Source organism: Staurois parvus, unplaced genomic scaffold (assembly GCF_062004578.1).
Source record: "Staurois parvus isolate SC_StPar_1 unplaced genomic scaffold, SC_StPar_1.0 ptg000081l, whole genome shotgun sequence".
Taxonomy (NCBI): domain Eukaryota; kingdom Metazoa; phylum Chordata; class Amphibia; order Anura; family Ranidae; genus Staurois; species Staurois parvus.
Genome location: NW_028317877.1, coordinates 3,332,754 through 3,353,735, shown reverse-complemented (window position 1 = coordinate 3,353,735; position 20,982 = coordinate 3,332,754). Strand labels below are relative to the sequence as shown.

The following is a 20,982-nucleotide window of genomic DNA, read 5'->3' as shown; positions in this document are numbered from 1 at the left end:
ATTAAAAGAGGTATAGACTCCAGAGAGAGAGACATCATATTACCCCTGTAAAAATCATTAGTAAAACCTCATCTGGAATTTGCAGTTCAGTTTTGGGCACCAATTCACAAAAAGAACATTGGGGAACTTGAGAAAGTACAGAGAAGGGCAACTAAACTGATAAGAGACATGGAGGAGATCAGCTATGAGGAAAGATTTAGAGGAACTGAATTTATTCTCTCTTGAGAAGAGATTAAGGGGGGATATGATCACTACATGAACCACTGATGTATTTATACATGTTGAATTCGGTGTGGAGCTGTTCACCCTGAGGTCATGACAGAGGACAAGGGGGCACTCTTTACGACTGGAGGAAAAGAAATGTAATCTCCAAAACACGGAAAGGTTTCTTCACAGTGAGAGCTGTGAAAACGTAGAATAGACTCCCTCAAGGGTTGGTTCTAGCCAGCTCAGTGGATTGCTTCAAAAAAGGCCTGGATTTTCTCTTAGATACACAGAATATAACAGGATACTAACATTTACAGGTAAAGTAGATCCAGGGAATATCTGATTGCCTCTCGGGGGATCAGAAAGGACTTTTTTTTTTCCCAGCAGGAAAAAATTGGATCATGCTTTGCTGGGTTTTTTTTTGCCTTCCTCTGGATCAACTGTGGGTATAGGATTAAAACAGACTAACTATATGTAACTAACCAAATAAGGTTTGACCCTCAAAGGCGATCCTGCACCAGCCATAAGGCGTGCCTTGCTGTGAGTGAGTTTAGCATCACGCACGCAAGAGATATTATTTAAATCAGTAGTGGCCTCCGTCATAAATGCAGTTGTCCGCTTCAGGTTATAAAATGAGGCAGTGATCTCGGCTTTACCAAGATTGCTAAAAACAGCTGCCTCCGACTTGTCTATCCAGACCTCTATGGCCTTGGAAACCGCTGCTAGGGCCACCGATGGTTTGCACGCCCCTCCTTTTTTTTTTTTAAGGTCTAAATCCACCCTCCTGTTGAGGACACACCTAATAGAGACCACATCATGTAATGGCAAAGTGACGTGCCTGGCCAAATGCATGAGGGCTGCGTCGAACACAGTTGGGTCCATGTTTGCTTCCACTCATCTTCAGTTGTGTCTTAAATTTCGTCAATGAAAGGAAACTCAATGAAAGGAAACTCAATGAAAGGAAACTTGAGCCCCTCTCTCTTCATATTCTTGAAGTAGCGACGCTGCTTTTTTAGTGGTTCCTCCATCGGATCCTCCCTCTCCCTGACTTCTTTCAAGACGGACTAAATCAAATTAAAGTCTTAACTCCTCAAAACTTGCATCGTCCTCCTTTCTGGACAAGTCTTTTGACACAGACCTGGCCACTGCCTGAGTTTCTTCACCTCCAGTGTTTAACTGAGGAGTAGTCACATGGGACGAGGAAGGGGCTTGCTGATGTGGAGGCTGTAGCTGCTCAGCAGATGATTTTAACGTATCCATGAACGCTTGCTTCATAAGAGAAACCATCTTCTCTTTTCCTGTGTCCTTATTTCTCTGAAGCAGGCTTTGCCACCTGTTTTTCCTTAGCGCCACATTAGGACAGGCCTAACAGATCCGAGGTCCAGGTTGTGGGTGGTGGGAGGAGCTTCATGCTCTTGGAGGGGGGCTACAGTGTCTGGGTCCTGAGCGAACGTGCCAATCCCTCAATCTCTCATGGCTTCATGGATCTGTAGCAGTGTTCAGCTTTTGAATGGCCTCTCTGAGTAAAGGAAAGAACGGTGTCTTGAATCTGATAACCTGGCAGGGAGAGGGTTACATCAGTGTTAGCCACTGGGAAAGGAGCACAGAAGGAACAGATCACTTCAGTTCACACAGACCACAGACTTGCAGCAGGCACCCAACCTTACCTCATTCACTTTCACTGCAGATTTGGCAACCTCCAGAAGGTACACAGGAATGCTTCTGGCAAGGCAGTGCTGATCTGAGCACCCTGAAAGTTTAAATTTGGTGGTAAGTCACCTCTGAGGTTTGCAATTGCTCGCCAGTCCACACATGCTCAGAGCAACCAGGAAGCCGTCGGCAAACCACCAGGGAGTGCACCACCATTTAGCTGGGACTGGAGCTTCATTGCAGAGACACCAAATAATCCTTGAAGCCCAGGACTTGCTGGAGAAGAGAGACAATGCCACCCCCGAAACTGCAGACCTTTAGTCCACTTACCACAGCCTAGAAAACCAGCAGCGTGGACCCCACACAGCCGAAGCATTTAGCAGGCACCAAAGGGGCAATGTCCAGGAGGACCCACACTGACAACCGGATCTTTAATCCAGCAAGGTAGGAAACTGCACCAGGTCCTGACAGAACAGAGGAAAGGATCGCCATTCTGGGCAGTAAGGGGCAAATTTATAAGTTAGGTCCTGATAGCATGGGGATGGCGGGGCATGCCTCTGAAGGTGGCTGACATGGAACTGTCAGGAAAAGTATGTTTAGATGAGGGTCAGAACTTTCTTGAAGCTCTGCTCTGGATTATTGCCTTCACACTTTTTTCCATTTATCTGTATTTAGGTATGCAGACTGTGCTATACTAATACTTCCACAGCTTGAAACTGGTCTAAGACTCATCTTTACCACTGTTAACAACTGTCCAGATCGGCTACTCACTGCTGAAGTTAGTAAATTCCATTTTCAATAATGTTACTTACAATTCGCATTATAATTCTTTGTTTTTAACAAACATGTCAGTTGTAGCACAGTTGAATAGACATACATCACATGAATAAATGTCTGTCAGCTGGCAAAATTTAGTCTACTTTGTTGTAAATATGAAGAAAGCTTGAAATGCTTGAAATTTGGAAACACAACTCATGTGCCTATAATTGTGGGCAACAAATGCAACATATTTTGCTTATAATTGTTTCTATGTGCCTTGAACACCAAAAATAACTGATCAAAACAATGTTATTGATTGGCACAGTGCGATTCCTAATGAGCAAGTGGTGAAAATATATTGATATCATTTTTACCTAAGCTGTCAAGCAAGATTTAACACGGTCCTTTTCTTCACAAAATCTTTTTTGTGAAACTTTCATTTTTGTGTCTTAGATCATAACTCCAGACAAATAGATAAATACACAGCTGAAATACATATATTTTACTGTTTTATATTGAGTAGAGAAAAACAAACAGGGGGAGCACCGGCCTAGTGCATTACCTTTAAAAATGCATTTAATAAATGATAAAAGTAGGTATTGTACTCACAAATTGACAACATAGTCAAAGGCACATCATGAAAGAACAGCTCTGTCCAATTCGCACTACGTGTCTGTCCAACAGGCTAATACGTTTTGAGGACTTGCCTTTTCCTCAGAGCCAAATGTAAGGGATTTCCGGCAAGACGAATCGTGACCGGAAATGCACGATCGCGCACACGCACGGTGAAGATTGGCACCAGATGGCCTATTTAGAGAGTGTCTCTGCTCATGTTCAGTGCTGACTGGTCTTCAGCTCCCCCGCTTGTTCCTGTATGATTCCTTTGTTACTGACCTGGCTTGTTCCTCACCTGACTCTGATTGCTCTCCTGGTTATTTGACTTCGGCTCTGCTCCTGACCTTGACTTTTCCTTCTGATTCTGTACCGTGCTGCCCGACTGTTGATGACCCTGGCTATTCCATGACATTGCTCCTTTCTCTTGTCCTCATTACCTGCCTTGCTCTGGTGCACGCCTGGCAATCTGCAAAACCTGCTCTGCCTACTACTACTGTGCCAAGATCAGAGGATCATCAGCAAGAGCTGCAAACAACAACTACTGGCACTCTTGTTCCCCTGGGTCCTAGACTCCCTCTGTTCCTACTCCAGTGGGGTCAAGACTAGTGACACAAGTGAGGCCGACCTCGTCATTTCAGTCTCCCATCAGGTACGTGACACCAACAAATGTGTGTGTGTATATATATATATATATAGAGAGAGAGACACTCTCTTCCTGGGGTAAGCACACATACACTCTGGGTTATAGGCTGCTACCCTCATATGATTGAACACACCCCCTGGGCATTTTCCTATAACCCTACCCCACTCTGTGAGACCTCAGTTTTTTTGCTAGTGTCCTTAGGTGTCCCTTGCAGAGAAGTTTCCTATTCACTGCCTTCTACTATAACATTAGAATCAGGTCATCTACATCAGCATAACCTCAGTAATACCTTGGGTACTGTACCCAGACCACACCCTGGGGACTGTTTGTAATGTTGCTTCAGGCACTGGAACCTGCTTGGGCGTCCACCTGGCACTGAATGCAAATGTTTGTAGTTAGATGCTGTACAGGTTTAGGGTTGTGGTCCATTCCTATGGTTTCCAGACCCTAAAAACCCCTCCAGGATTTGCCCACCATGACTGGCGAAAGCTGGACTCATTTAGGGACTAGTGACATGGACAGTCAAGACAGGTTCATCCTGGTTATCAGACAGATACCGTAGCCATAATCGCAGATATGAAAATTCTCATTGACATTACACAGTACACTTATTTAAGTGTTTCCTGAATAGTACTCCCCTTATGCAGTAAGGTGCACAATGTGTTGGATTTTATTCACTTTTGAAGTGTTAAAGCATTCAAACTTGGTGGCAAAGATTCTACTATTTAGAGCTTAGTCTTAGGTGGAAAACTAGGTGTTACATCGCAACACAGGTTGCACTTTTAACCACCACTTCCACCCAAAGCCTTTTTTGGGTGTGCTCAGTCCTTTCCTTCTGCCCTTTCACCATGAGGATTAGTACTGTTGTGTATCCTTGTCTAGATACGTGTACCGCCCTACTCTGTTTGTACCCCACAGATAATTCCCTCAATGATAGCAATGGTGAAAACCAGGTGCAAAGAAACTACCTCTCTTCAAGCCACAGAGATAATTCTATATCTTGTATTCTGGCCTTCTTCCAGTTGGAACCTGACCAGAATCTGCCCTTAATTATCCTTAAGAGAAATGATTTGGCCTTTTCCATCCCATTTCAGAAGCCCCAGCCCTCACTTTGATTTGATAGAGCAAATGGTTCTGAGTTGGGTCATTGACACTTGTACAGTGGATATAAAAAGTCTACACACTCCTGTTAAAAGGTCAGGTTTCTGTGATGTAAAAAAATTAGAAAAAGATAAATAATTTCAGCGGTATGAAAGTCACATGATTTACTGTACCGAATTAGAAATCCCTTGCAGAAAAACTGTAAAATATGTATATTTTAACTGTGTATTTAGCTGTTTGCCCACAGTTCTAATTTAACACCACGCATAGCATTGGGTAAAGAGCTGTCAAATAAGGGCCTATTCACACCATTGTGCTGTGGTAGCACACAGTATTGGATGTTATGTACTGTATGTTGGTTTGCTGCGGTTACTTAAATTTTTAACAGCATCCCAACCCACCTGCGTTGCAGAACATGGTAAAGCACTACCGTGTTGTGATGTGCTGTGATACAAATAATGCAACAGGTCACTTTTGGTGCTGCCTATTCAGAATAATAGGTTGCTCTTACACAATGGAAATGAACATGCAACATAACGCCTATTAATGTGTGTATATTGAACACACCAGAACACATTGGGGTTGATTTACTAAAGGCAAATATACTGTGCACTTGCTCCAGAGCTTAGTAAATGAGGTAAAGCTTCACTTTGCAAAGAATACCCAAACACAAAAAATAAAATAAAAACCAGCATTTTTACTTGCACATGATTGGATGATAGAAATCATCAGAGCTTCCTCTCATTTCAGAGCTTCCCCACAGTTGTGGAGCAACTGCACTTTCAGTGCACAGCGTATTTGCCTTTAGTAAATCAACCCCATTGCCGTGCTGTGAATTGTCCCTAAAGGTTTGATGGTGTTATCTGGTCTTCATGTTCTCTGATATGTATTTTTGTGTTTTCTTATCTTCCATAAATATGGTGAAAGCCATTTTTCACACTACTTTTTTTTTTCCCCCAAGTCCAACACTCTTTACACAACCTTTGATGAGGTAGGTATTCTCCTTTATCTATGCAATTATGTGTTTCCTATAACTGACTAATAGGTACAGTAATAAATGGTGAGTTTTTACATTTCTGTACTGGTTATGGATGAATAGGAGGCGCTTATGGTAATGTAAAACAGGTTGGACCAAAAAAAAAGCAAAATATGATTCGATATTTTGAAGTTCTTATCTAGTAGATTAGTATAATTTATAAATCATTTATTTTACATTAAATATACCATTAGACATCTTTTCGGCATATATTGCAGTTTGTATTCACATTTTTAATTTTGAGTAACTTTGACCGCACACCACAAATTAACTTAACATCCCCCCAGAACAAGCTGCTTGCTCTGGGGGCACCCATGTGTACTCGCTCCTGAGCTGGCCCTTTATGTCCATAAGACATAAAAGCATGGTTCTGCCCTGCCCCCCACTACCGCCTTCCTGGCTGTGATTGACAGCAGAAGGAGCTAATGGCTCCCACTACCATGTCTCAGCCAATAGGGAGAAAGAGACCTGGGAGAGCCGAGGCTCTTGTGTACAGTGCTTTTACAACCACTAACTCATTGCTATCTACATAAGTTTGTACAGGGCTTGAAGTCAAATTAAAGGCTTCTTCTGCAATAGGCGATTCAGTTTGTGAGATCCATCCAAGTGCTCAGGCATGTGTAAAGTTTTGTGGAAGGTTTTCTTATTGCAACACTGATCAGGTGGTTGTAATAAATGCAGCCCTCAATCAGTGAGTAGGCCTGTCAAGCTGAGGAAGCAGCAGCAGGGAGATGCAGAGAGCCACATGGAATTTTAGGCTTCAAATTGCTCCTGCTTCTAACGTGCCTTTTGGCCACCACAAGCCATTTGACCTTCATCCGCTACCAGCTGTCCAGGTTTCAGTACTTGAGGCCTTACCTCTTACCTTAATCCTATACTTTGCCTTACTGCTATGCAGTTACAACATATCTGTTTTTTAGACATGGAGGGGATTGTCCAACTGTACCGAGTGTTACCTAATTATTTTCCATTAACCGCTTCCCGACCGCCCTATTGCCGAACTTCTGCTACAGGGCAGCTCAAAATCATGTGTGTATATATACATGATTTCATATTTTCTGGGGATGTCAGTGGCAGTTAGCCAATTCCCACCCAGTGTCAGAATGCCCGCCACAGTCCCGCTACAAGTCGCTGATCGCCACCATTACTAATATAAAAAAAAAAAAAAAATTCCAGTATATATACCCCCATTTGTAGATGCTATAATTTTCATGTAAACCATTTAATTTACACATACTGGGATTTTTTTTAGCAATGACATAGCAGAGTACATTTTGGCCTAAAATTTATGACGAAATTTGATTTTTTTTTTATTTTTTACTTGATATGTTTTATAGCAAAAGGTCAAAAATATTGTTTTGGTTTTTTTTTTCAGAATTGTCGGTCTTTTTTTGTTTATAGCGCAAAAAATAAAAAGTGCAGAGGCGATCAAATACCACCAAAAGAAAGCTCTATTTGTGGGGAAAAAAGGACATAAATTTAATTTGGGTTCAGCGTTGCATGACCGCGCAATTGTCAGTTAAAGTAACACATGGCCGTATCGAAAAAAAAATGGCCTGGTCCGGAAGGGGGGTAAATCCTCTGCAGGGCAAGTGGTTAAAGGCTCCAGACTTCTTGCAGCAATCTTGTTGACGGCGCTGACATCTGCAGCCTGGAATCACGTTTTCCCCTGCTGTTAGAGACTTATCATATCTTAGGAGTCCTTTTTAACTCTGTCGGGTGTGGCCTGATCCTCTGCTTTTTCAACTCTAGGTTTTTATCAAGTGATCCAGTTTTTTGCTGATCATAGTGGCAACAAGCACATGCCCACTCCATCTCCAGCAGATTTCTTATCTGATTTGCCCATGGCATTAGCAGTTTCTGAGCAATCGTTCATATAGTTTTTTGCTCAAGTCGCCAACTGATGAGCATGCCCCTGAGGAGTAGCAATATACTGCAATTACTCCCAAATTAGAGGAGACCGTTTTGTCTCTTTTTCAAGTGGTGTGTACAACCCGCTGCAGAATCCTGTTGCTTCCACCAATTCTGTTTCCAGTATTTTTCTTGGCTCCAGCTTTTCCATTTTATTTCTGTACATGAATTGGAAATGTCTGTTTTTGTTTTTGTTTTTTTTTGCCATCCCTAGGCTCTATACTCCTTTAACAAGGATTTTGTTCTCAAGTAGTCGGTTCTCTCTGTGGATCTGGCCATGTCCCATCTTAACAAGGCGACTATTATACTGGTGAAAGATGAACCTGCCTTTAAAAACCCAAACGATAATCAGTTGGAAGCCCTTTCCAGAACTCTGTTCTCACTTGCGGGTCCGGCCCTGCACCTGATTCTGGATATGATTTTACCTTGTTGAACTATGTCTGACTGGTCAAAATCTTTTAAAAAGCATTTAGCCACCATTTCCTTGATCCTCTGCTCACTGAATGTGTGGAACAAGATGGCAGTATTAAGTTTCAGCTTTGATGGCTTATTAGAAGTTTGCCAACTTGTTTATCACATTGGTCTCCTGTCAATATACAGTATATGCATAGAGAAGTTTGGCTGAAGTCCAGAAAAGCATGTCAAAAGCATGGCCTTCAAGGGACCGTGCCTCTTTAAATCAGCTCCTGATAATTTTATCAAGACTGCTCCTGGTGGCAGGAGCACTCCTCTCTCCCATCAGAAGCTTAAAGCGGTATTAAACGCAAAACAAAAATGTAATATATGACAAAACTTTATTTACCTCCATGCTTTCCTATCTAACCTAAAAAAATGTTAAACTAAGCTGCTGTGTTTATTATCAGAGATGATAATGAATAAATACAGTAAGTGTACAGCCCAGGGCTCCTAGTGTTCTCAAACATACAGTAATAAAAACCATGTATATAAAGTGTCTGAACCATCAAAGAATAGAAATTATTCATCAGCAACTGAAATGATAACAATCATAGTCTCCAAAAACCAAATAAAGGCAAATAAAAATTTTGCATATCATAGAGAAAAAAAAAAGTAAACTCTAAAACAATTCCTCATTTTCCAGGACCATGTTCTTGAAAATGATGTGCTCAGTGCAAAATGTATTTAAATAGTTTTTTCCATGACTCATCTGTGTCTTCCACCAATTTCATGAATTGCTCAGCATGGTGCACACCCTAAGGTATAAGCACTCACCAGATGGTGTTGACCACTTCTAAGTTTGTCAAAATTCACGTTTTAGCTGACACCACTTTTTCTTTACTCCTTTTTCCTTCTCCAATGTGCAGGCTTTCCTTTCAGCAGTAACTCAAGAAAAATAAGTAAGAAAAGGCTCGCATAGCATAAAACCTTTATTAAAAATCAATATAAAAAGAACTCACATTTCCATCTGCTATACAGCACTGTTAGGATAGGTTCACCTGTAGCATGTTACATGCTACAGCCATATTTAGGATGTAACATGTTGTAGTACAGCACTGGCTCCGCCCACATGGCCACGTCATTCATTCACAGAGATCTGTGAACGAATGAACTACAAGTCCCATCTGCCATCTTGGCAGACGGCTTTCAGTACTCAATTAACTACTACAGCGCTGATCAGAGTCCTGGTAGTTCACTGACCCTTCCTGCATCTGGGTAACTGTAAGCCCGTACGGGGATATGGGCAGGAAGCTCTCAGCAGTCTCTGTCAGCCTTGCAAAAATATGTGCATTTGTTGTTATTTATTTTTATTTTTTTACCTGAACCGAACTGGACCTTTTTAACCTGTTCCCGCCCGGCCAATAGCAGAATGACGTCCAAGTGGGACTCCCATCGATCCAGGTGCGCGTCCCCGATCGTGCTTCGTGCATACCTGCGGGGTCGTGCTGTGGTGAGATCTGTCACTGGCTGTGTACCTTGGACACAGCCGATGACAGATCTGTGTACTGGCCCGTTGCCAGTGTCATGGCAAGGGCTGTGAATACTTACTGTCAGGTCCATAAATATTGGGACATCAACACAATTCTAACATTTTTGGCTCTATACACCACCACAATGGATTTGAAATGAAACGAACAAGATGTGCTTTAACTGCAGACTGTCAGCTTTAATTTGAGGGTATTTACATCCAAATCAGGTGAACGGTGTAGGAATTACAACAGTTTGCATATGTGCCTCCCACTTGTTAAGGGACCAAAAGTAATGGGACAATTGGCTTCTCAGCTGTTCCATGGCCAGGTGTGTGTTATTCCCTCATTATCCCAATTACAATGAGCAGATAAAAGGTCCAGAGTTCATTTCAAGTGTGCTATTTGCATTTGGAATCTGTTGCTGTCAACTTTCAAGACGCGATCCAAAGAGCTGTCACTATCAGTGAAGCAAGCCATCATTAGGCTGAAAAACTAAACAAACCCATCAGAGAGACAGCAAAAACATTAGGCGTGGACAAAACAACTGTTTGGAACATTCTTAAAAAGAAGGAACGCACCAGTGAGCTCAGCAACACCAAAAGACCCGGAAGACCACAGAAAACAACTGTGGTGGATGACCGAAGAATTCTTTCCCTGGTGAAGAAAACACCCTTCACAACAGTTGGCCAGATCAAGAACACTCTCCAGGAGGTAGGTGTATGTGTGTCAAAGTCAACAATCAAGAGAAGACTTCACCAGAGTGAATACAGAGGGTTCACCATAAGATGTAAACCATTGGCGAGCCTCAAAAACAGGAAGGCCAGATTAGAGTTTGCCAAACGACATCTAAAAAAGCCTTCACAGTTCTGGAACAACATCCTATGGACAGATGAGACCAAGATCAACTTGTACCAGAGTGATGGGAAAAGAAGAGTATGGAGAAGGAAAGGAACTGCTCATGATCCTAAGCATATCACCTCATCAGTGAAGCATGGTGGTGGTAGTGTCATGGCGTGGGCATGTATGGCTGCCAATGGAACTGGTTCTCTTGCATTTATTGATGATGTGACTGCTGATAAAAGCAGAAGGGTGAATTCTGAAGTGTTTCGGGCAATAGTATCTGCTCATATTCAGCCAAATGCTTCACATCTCATTGGACACCGCTTCACAGTGCAGATGGACAATGACCCAAAGCATACTGCAAAAGCAACCAAAGAGTTTTTTAAGGGAAAGAAGTGGAATGTTATGCAATGGCCAAGTCAATCACCTAACCTGAATCCGATTGAGCATGCATTTCACTTGCTGAAGACAAAATTGAAGGGAAAATGCCCCAAGAACAAGCAGGAACTGAAGACAGTTGCAGTAGAGGCCTGGCAGAGCATCTCCAGGGATGAAACCCAGCATCTGGTGATGTCTATGCGTTCCAGACTTCAGGCTGTAATTGACTGCAAAGGATTTGCAACCAAGTATTAAAAAGTGAAAGTTTGATTTATGATTATTATTCTGTCCCATTACTTTTGGTCCCTTAACAAGTGGGAGGCACATATGCAAACTGTTGTAATTCCTACACCGTTCACCTGATTGGGATGTAAATACCCTCAAATTAAAGCTGACAGTGTGCAGTTAAAGCACATCTTGTTTGTTTCATTTCAAATCCATTGTGGTGGTGTATAGAGCCAAAAATGTTAGAATTGTGTCGATGTCCCAATATTTATGGACTTGACTGTATGTACATGTGTTTTTTTTTGTCTTTTATTCTTAATAAATTGCAAAGATTTCAAAACGAACTTCTTTCATGTTGTCATTATTGTCATGTTGGGTATTGTTTGTAGAATGTTGAGGAAAAAAATGTATTTAATCCATTTTGGAATAAGGCTTTTACATAACAAAATGTATCAAAAGTTAAGCGCTGTGAATACTTTCTGGATGCACTTTATATCCCGAAGTTTGTGGACTTTACAGACTAAATAATAAATACTGTTTTGGGTTATTTTCACCAAAGAAATGTAGCAGAATAAACAAGTTTTTCTTTCAAATTTTCTGTCTTTTTTTGTTAATTTAGCAAAGAAAAAAAAAGCCCCAGTGGTGATTAAATACCACCAAAAGAAAGCGCTAGTTGTGTGAACAAAATGATAAAAATGTAGTTTGGGTACAGCATTGCATGACCGCACAATTGTCATTCAAGTTTTGAGAGTGCTGAAAATTGGCCTGGGCAGGAAGGGGTAAAAGTGTCTGGTATTGAAATGGTTAAACAAACACCTTACTGGACAGTGCTACCTCCATGTTTAGGTCACCGCTATTATTCTGTTAGATGTGAGGGCATCACAGACTGATGATCCCATTCACCATGTTTTGTCAAAATTACATTCTCAGGAATGGCGTCTGTGCTGCTAACCTTGTATACAAAAATAAAGGCCTCTTTCTTCCTTTCACAATTAACCCCTCTCCCATTTTTATTTGATCCCTCCAATGTAAAATGTATTTTTTTATATAATTACATCTTCCACTATATTATTTAAATAAAAAAATATAAAAAATATTTACCCCTGCCTAATATAGATAATACCCTAAGGATACTGAACATCTAAATCTTGCAAATATTGCAACTTGTGTAACATCTCCACCTAAAACTAATAATCTCATAGTGATAATATGCATTTTGCCAAACAATTTTGCAACTATAGAAACTCGAACACAAAAAAACTCCCAAACAATATAAGGGATTTTAAGTATGCTCATCGGTGTTATGTAATCATGCAGCAGTCAAAAAATAAGTATAAAATTCAAGGAATAGCTTTATTACATACAAAGTTTGTTTTGAAAACGTGTCAGTAGCCCATACAGGTAGAATCATCACGTTCATCAGTTATACAGTAGAAGAAAGCTCACTATACACTTAGATTAATCTATGCATTTTATGGGGTTACCACTTTATCAGGACTGTGGATAGAGCTTTCTTATATAGCTAAGTAGCCAAAAGCTATTTTATATCCCAAGTGGAACCAACATATATGCACAGATGTGTGAATTGGACTCCTACTGGATCCCCCCACTCGGCTTGTGGAAGAACATACAGTATCAAGGGAAGAGAGGAAGAACTATTCACAAAATGTAAGAAGGGATTGCTTACAAAATCTGATGCCAGAATTGGTGGATTTAAAGGCTGATCAGAGGAGGACACCAAGATATATGGACTAACCCAAAGAGATATTCAGGCCTCACTGCTCACAAATGGCCACAAGTAAAGTCTTCCAAGTAAATTCTGTGTCTCAATCATAGGGTCCCAGCCACCAGTAACGCTAGCACAGTTCTAGAGTTGGATGAAGGCCCTTTTTCCCATATTCTCACAAGAGATGCCACTTTGTTGGGTTGGGGAGGTAGGTCCGGGGTACCTGGTCTATGCAGGAAACTTTGTTCTCGGAGGAATTTTGTCTCCCAATCAATATTTTGGAGATTTAAGTTCTTTGGCTGTCCCTTAAGCATTGGTCCAACCTGTTGTAAAGCCAACCAGTCTGTAGTCAGTTAGGCAAGACTCTGTTGGTCAATCATCAGGAAGGAACCAGAAGTCTTGTTGCATTAAGTCGAGCTATTCTGTCTGGTCACTCTGAGAGATAAGTACACCCTAATCTAGCTCTATCCTTCCCTGAAACTTCTTCCTCGTTGGCTTTTCAGAATCAAAATGGTTGTCATTCCAGTGATCCTCATTGCTCCTAAATGGCTCAGGTGAATGTAGTACACTGACCTGGTAAGATTTATAGCAGACACACATTGGGATCTGCCACAGCAGTGACTTTCTCTGGCAAATTGGTGTTACTTAAGATAAAATAGCCAAACAAGGCAGTTCTAATTTACTGAGCAGATTTCGATCATGTTGGCTTTTAAAGCTTAATATGAATATACAGGATAAGGAATACGAATTTATTTGAATGCCTGCTATCATGTGCCCCCTTCTGGAGGAGTTTGCCTGAATTACGGATGACTTTTTATACAGATGCACCATTTGTGTGCACAATGCAGGAGTGGCTAAGCTTCTTGCTCTCTAAGATTATACCATCAGTGTAAGCCAGCTGGATCTGCTTGGATGTCTATTCAAGCTGGCCTCATACCAATGAATAGTTTACTTTTACCCCAGGACCCCACTACACTTTATTACTGAGCTGAGATCGATGTCCCTATCCATCAGGATATTGCCTTTTAAGAGATTCATTCTGCTTGCTTATATTCTAGTTTGAGTAATAAATCTTCATTTGCATTTTTTGTTGGTTGTTTTATACCTGGATAGGAACCAATGAGTAATCGCTCTGTTATTTATAAATTGATTGTATATAACAGGGGTAGGCAACCTGAGAGCCGCAGGACTACAAGTTCCATCATGCCTCTGCAAGTCATAGCTGTAACTGTCAGTTTTGTAATCTTTGCAATGCCTCATGGGAAATGTAGTTCCACAACAGCTAGAGAGCCACAGGTTGCCTACCCCTGGTATATAACATTGCCCAGGATAGATTGCTATGTTGAATGTTATTTTATCAAGTGGATGTTATTTCATAATTTAAGCTGTGTATTTTGAGGGGTATTTTGGACTATTAATATATAATTTATATATATAAACTCGATAATATTTATTATTATTATCGAGTTTATATTTCCATGCATTGGTTCTTTCCAGGATCTCTATCTTATTAATTTTAAATTTTGAGTTAATGATTGGGGGTATAGTTATTTTAATAAAGGTAATTTTTGATACATTTATCAGATGAGGATTTCTACTGAAAGCAGAAGAATCAAGACAAGGGACACATCATGCTAACTGCAAGTTGTGTCCCTTGTGCTGATTTTTCTGTCTTTAGTGTTAGCTAAACTTAGGCTTTAATAGAATAACATCCACAGAGTTCAATGGCAAGTGTTCTTTATATATTATGTTCCCATGTGCATGTAGAAAACGGTGAGATATTCACTAATGTAGCGTTCATGAATGATTTGTTCCTGAAAGGTGATTGCATCATTTTGCTTTGTTCTTTAGATTTTGGCAAAACATTTGAATAATGAATGTGAGAACAAAGTACCTAATGCACTAGGAGAACCAGCAATGGTAATTATAATATTTTTGTCTGCATATAATAAGTAACAAGTGAAAAACGTCTGCTCAGTATTTACAGCAAAATCATGTAGCCAGTATCTAGAGGATACATTACTTAAAATATGTTTAAAATTACTTAAGTCGGAAATGAAAATTAAATATCTGTATAAGGAGCATGGGATAGCTGAACAGAGAGCATTTCCTACTTTTTATCAGTATTTCATCCAAACATTGTTGTACCTCACCAATTAAAACCTACTCCGTGTTGAATATCATCTGCTTATTCTGGTACACACCTGCTGTTCATGCCGGAACATCTCCGTGTTGCCTTTCTCACAACACCCAATCACTTTTAAAACTGACTTGGAAGTTTGAACATAACTGGTAGAAAGAGAAAGAAAGTAAAGTTTTGGGAAGTATTACCAGGACAAGGTCATCTTGATCCCAGGGTGTAGATGCCCCTCCCCCCCCCCAAAAAAAAAAAATCAAGCACTAATCTGCACACTTGCCCCCCAAAAGCAAATTCTAATTTCCTGTGCAAGCCAAAATTCTTCACCCCCAGCTCAAATCACCCCCCAAAAAAGAAATCACGCACAAATCTTCTACCCCTTAAATGTACCCTCCTAGCACTAATTTTTCTCCCAAATCACCCCTGCCAGCACAAATACCCCCTTCTCTCTCTCTCTACAAATTCCACCTCCTGGCAAATCCTCTCTCCTCCCCCCTAAATTTCCCTTCCTAGCACAACCACCCCCTCAGAACAACTTCTACCCCCCCTACCAGCACAAATCATCCCTCTCCCCCTTTGAATTTCCTCTCCCATACCAAATCTTCTCCAAGCGGAGCCTAGAGGGAGCTTCTCTCGATTTTGACTATTAACACTTTTGACATGGCCAGTGGAGAGAGATGTTCGCTGCTACAGGGGTATGACACTGGCTGTCAGATTGGGAATTAGTAGGATTTGCTTTCCTGTCCCCTACCCACATTCTTTGCTGCCAGGACAGGAGCAATCTTGGGAGAGGATAGGGGTGGGTAAGCAAACCCTGCACAATCCTGATCTGACAATCCTGATCCAGGAGTGCTGTAGTGGCAGAAGGAAGAAAGGGGGGGGGGGGGCTTTGCAGCTCCTCCCTGCTCTCTTCTCCAGATTTGGCTTATCATTTCCAGCACACTAACAGAAGTAGTGATTTTGCATTTTTTGTATGCATCCTAGTATGTGTTAGCTCTTGTTAGTGCATACTTTATAATTTTGCTAAGTGGACCCTAGACCAAAACGGAAGATTTACTAAAATCTGGAAATGGTAATTGTGCTCAAGCTATACCTTGATAGATTTACTTTTTTTTTTATTAGTATTCCTCCTGAAAAATAGCGCTGGATTACCTGGGGGTTGGCAACCCGTCGAGCAGATGATGGATTGCGAGTGATTGAAATCCTTCCTTGCCAAGCCTCAGAAACTAAACAGGAGGAGCAGTATTTATTAGAACTAATCCTCTGTAATTTCTTCCTGCAGCAGGTGAAAGTTGTCCTCTACTCCTTTCCCTCCTGATGGCATTCAGCTGCTGCAGGAGGAAAATCGAGAGGATCAGTTCCAGTAATCTCTGCCCCTACTGTCCTTTTTATTTTTAGTTAATAGGAAACTGGCGACTCCACCACCAGCGCCGCCGCATTGAGGCAGATAAAGAGTCCTCAGTCCTGAATGGGCAAAGTTCAGGTTCACTTTAACGGTCATATGGACTTCTGTAAAGCACATTGGCTGCATGATATCATCATTCTTTTGCTATTCACAGTGATTTGTTATACTGTGTGCCCTATGTACATTTTAATGTTGGGTTTGGAATGCTTCCAGGAATTCATGTGGGATGTTCTAAATCATCAAGAAGGGCCACGTGTGAGAGACCACCTTAGCCATGGAGAAATACAGCTCAGTGATTTTCCCAGAGGAATTGCTAATGACTTGTTGGCTTTTTCAATTGTTCTGCTCTATAACTATTGCAACCATAACAACACTGACAAGGTAAGAAATCATATTAGGTAACAAGTGCAATAAACTTCTTGCCAAGGGCCTGAGATCACAATAGATGCAAACTTAAATTCATAAAAAAAAAATAGGGATAGAGATAATTATCTGGAGTTTTCATTTCACTAAGTTTCTCAACATTGCTGTTGTATTGAAAACTGAATAAAAATGATAAAACATATTTTTTTGCCGAGAATCTTTAACCATTATTTCCAGCCTGGATCCACCCAAACCTAACTGGGTTTGTAGAAAAGCTTCTTACCTGAGATCCTGCCAGTAACTGTACTTCCTGTTGCAGGCTGACAACACTGAACCCACTGCCTTGCAATTGGCAGCAGCTTTGTTAACCTGTCGTGTGCGCTTTCAGGGCACAAACCGTAAACTGACAACGCTGCTGCTAATTGCAAGGCAGAAGCTTAGTGTTGTCTTACAGCAGGGCATGATGGCAAACTATGAAAAATAGATGTGGGGTTTACATATACAGTGAGGAACAGAAGTATTTGACCACCCTGAGATTTTGCAAGTTCTCCCACTTAGAAATCATGGAGGGGTCTGAAATTCACATTGTAGGTGCATTCCCACTCTGAAAGACAGAATTTTTTTTAAAAAGATCAGGAAATCACATTGTATGATTTTTAAAGAATTTATTTGTCTTGCACTACTGAACATAAGTATTTGAACACCTCAGAAAATCAGTGTTAATATTTGGTACAGAAGCCTTTGTTTGCAATTACAGAGGTCCAACGTTTACCTGTAGTTCTTGAACAGGTTTGCACACACTGCAACAGGGATTTTGGCCCACTCCTCCACAGATCTCTAGATCTGTCAGGTATCGGGGCTGTCGCTGAGCAACACAGAGTTTCAGCTCCCTCCAAAGATGTTCTATTTGATTTAGGTCGGGAGACTGGCTAGGCCACTCCAGAACCTTGATATGCTTCTTACGGAGCCGCTCCTTGGTTATCCTGGTTGTGTGCTTCCGGTCGTTGTCATGTTGGAAGACCCAGCCACGACCCATCTTCAATGCTCTGACTGAGAGAAGGAGGTTGTTGCTCAGAATCTCATAATAACTGGCCCCATTCATCCTCTCCTTAATACAGTGCAGTCGTCCAGTCCCCTTCGCAGAAAAGCACCTCCATAGCATGATGTTACCTCCCCCATGCTTCACAGTAGGGATGGTGTTCTTGGGATGCAACTCATCCTTCTTTTTCCTCCAAACACGACGAGTGAAGTTTAGACCAAAAAGTTCTACTTTGGTCTCATCTGACCACATGACTTTCTCCCATGCCTCCTCTGAATCATCCAGATGGTCATTGGCAAACTTCAGACGGGCCTGGACATGTGATGACTTGAGCAGGGGAACCTTCCGTGCAATGCATGATTTGAAACCATGACGGCGTAGTATTCTACCGACAGTGACCTTTGAAACTGTGGTCCCAGCTCTCTTCATGTCATTGACCAGCTCCTCCCTTGTAGTTCTGAGCTGATTCCTCAACTTTCTTATCATCAGTAATACCCCACGAGGTAAGATCTTGCATGGAGCCCCAGTCAGAGGGAGACTGACAGTCGTCTTTAGATTCTTCCATTTTCTAACGATTGCTCCAACAGTTGATCTATTTTCACCAAGCTGCTTGGCAATTGCCCCGTAGTCCTTTCCAGCCTTGTGGAGGTCCACAATTTTGTCTCTGGTGTCTTTTGACAGCTCTTTAGTCTTGTCCATGGTAGTAGTTGGCGTCTGACTGACTGTGGGGTGGACAGGTGTCTTTAAAGAGCTCAGACAGGTGCTACTAAGTTAGATTAATGAGTGGAGTAGAGGTGGACTTTTTAAAGGCACAGTAACAGGTCTTTGAGAGCCAGAATTCTTGCTGTTTCTTAGGTGTTCAAATACTTATGTTCAGCAGTGCAAGACAAATAAATTCTTTAAAAATCATACAATGTGATTTCCTGAATTTTTTTTTAATTCTGTCTCTCAGAGTGGGAATGCACCTATAATGTGAATTTCAGACCCCTCCATGATTTCTAAGTGGGAGGACTAGCAAAATCGCAGGGTGTTCATATACTTCTGTTCCTCACTGTACATCGTTGAAAACAAATGCTATTACACTTAGAATTTGACTGATACAGATATCACTTAAACCTCAGGAACCTCCACATCAAGAGTTTCCACATTTAGTTCCATGTGTATGAGAAGGCTTCTGTTTAAACTATTTTGGAGTAATGAACAGCCCCCACAAACACAAGAATATATAGAAGAGGCCCATGTAACATCCTCACTGGTACTGGGCAGGTCAAAGCAATTTCCATTATCAAGGTCTTGAATATACAGCAAGTGTGCTCACGGCTCAATAGTAGATCCACCAACAGTTACACTTCTAAATAATTTAGAAAATATATGTTGCTGTAAGATAGTGTTGTTCATATTTTTTAGACATAATGGGGTTTATTTACTAAAGCTGGAGAGTCCAAAATCATACTCCCTTCTGCATAGAAACCAATCAGCTTCTAACCTCAGCTTGTTCAATGAAGCTTTGGCAATGAAACCTGGAAGCTGATTGGTTTCTATGCAGAAGGGAGTCTGATTTTGGACTCTCCAGCTTTAGTAAATAATAACCCCAATATGTTTTCTGTAATGATCAGAGCATCTTCCACTGGTGAATATACTAAAGCATTGTCACTTTTAATGCGTGGACATAGCTTTTTCCTTTTTTACTCATTTTGGAATATTAATGAGAAAATAATAATGTTTCTAGTTACATAGATAATGATACAAAGGTTGAGTTCAGAGATATGCAGTGCTTTATCGAAATCAATTTAATGTGGGCTACTGATTCATTATAATGGACCCTTAATTCACCAGCACCCTTTTCCAGTCCAGTGCAGTGCACATCTATTTTATATCTGGGTGGTGTCGTGTGCATTCAGATCGATGAATGGACTGCGGTTCTTGCTTTACCAAAGATGTGAAACAGACCTCAGACATCGTCTTGCTATGTATGTGAAATCTGCCACTGATGCTGTGAGTTCTATTTTTAACACAATAGGAGGCGACTGTATTGTGTCCACTGATAGATGCGGTTGTATCATATCGGTCAAGAGTTCATCCAGTTGCATTACTTCAGAAACAGGTATGTATGAATATAGTCTACATATATCCCTGAACTTTAGACATATCCTAGACCTGCCAACACTTTCTTGGCTGAATTGTAGCATCTTTTAAAAAGAAACTACAGATTTTGGGAGTTAGTGGAATTTCAGCTTTGTAGAAAAAAAAGCATAGACCCCCAAAGCACCCCCCCTTCAAACAAAGAACACTATTCTTACATTTTTCCTATAGTCTTCTATTGGTGCAGTGACATTACGGGACCTCCCTCTATTTTCTTGGAAGGGGGTTGTGTTGGCTGCTGTAATAAATGTGGGCTGGAAGCCCTAAAATGCTCTCTGGAATGTGAACTGGCTTTTTACAAACTCTGAAGCTGATCTTTGCTCTACGAGTTGTAAAGATTTTCTGTATTAAAGTGTTTGTCTAGCTCAAATATTTATTTTACTTTAGGAAATAGGTAAGGGTTAGAACATCTGTCAGATTTTTACTGGCATGAGGACCTCCGTTGGAGAGATTTCCTCTCATGTACTATATTGGTGACAATGGTTTCACTAGACTGGAAGTGAGGGATAATCCCCAACACAGACATCAAGAAAAAGCTGATGGGAGCAGTAGCCTTTCACTTCTTTACTGAAAACAAATTTATTTCTTTGTGTGTTACTGTTGGAGATTTTCCCTCACTTCCTTGACATAAGCTTTATAATGGTTTCATGAATTATGTATTCATTCCTCATAGCATACTTGGCACATACATAACGTTGCTAAAGTGCCAGTAGTATGCCATAGCAGGCATCTCAAGTTGCCTGCTTGTTCCTTCAGCTTTTCTGTTGAGCTCACTGAGACCCAAGGATGTTTTGGTATACAGGTTTTCAGTCAGCTCTTGTGGTCTAGGTTTTGTTATTGTTCATAAAGGTTTAAGATTAGGAGGAAGACTGGGTTGAGA

General features: G+C 41.0%; 1 protein-coding gene across 6 annotated transcripts in view; it reads left to right on the top strand.

Moving 5' to 3' along the window:
- Positions 1–20,982, top strand: part of ERMARD (ER membrane associated RNA degradation) — a 114,613-nt gene that overhangs the window by 43,076 nt on the left and 50,555 nt on the right. For 5 of the 6 annotated variants that reach the window (XM_089669715.1, XM_089669711.1, XM_089669714.1 and 2 more), the window contains 5 exons: positions 2,533–2,635; positions 5,937–5,966; positions 14,868–14,936; positions 16,772–16,939; positions 19,981–20,064. In XM_089669715.1, the coding sequence (XP_089525841.1) occupies positions 2,533–2,635; positions 5,937–5,966; positions 14,868–14,936; positions 16,772–16,939; positions 19,981–20,064 (454 nt within the window). The remainder of the gene's footprint in view (positions 1–2,532; positions 2,636–5,936; positions 5,967–14,867; positions 14,937–16,771; positions 16,940–19,980; positions 20,065–20,982) is intronic. The other variant, XM_089669712.1, reaches the window with a different exon arrangement.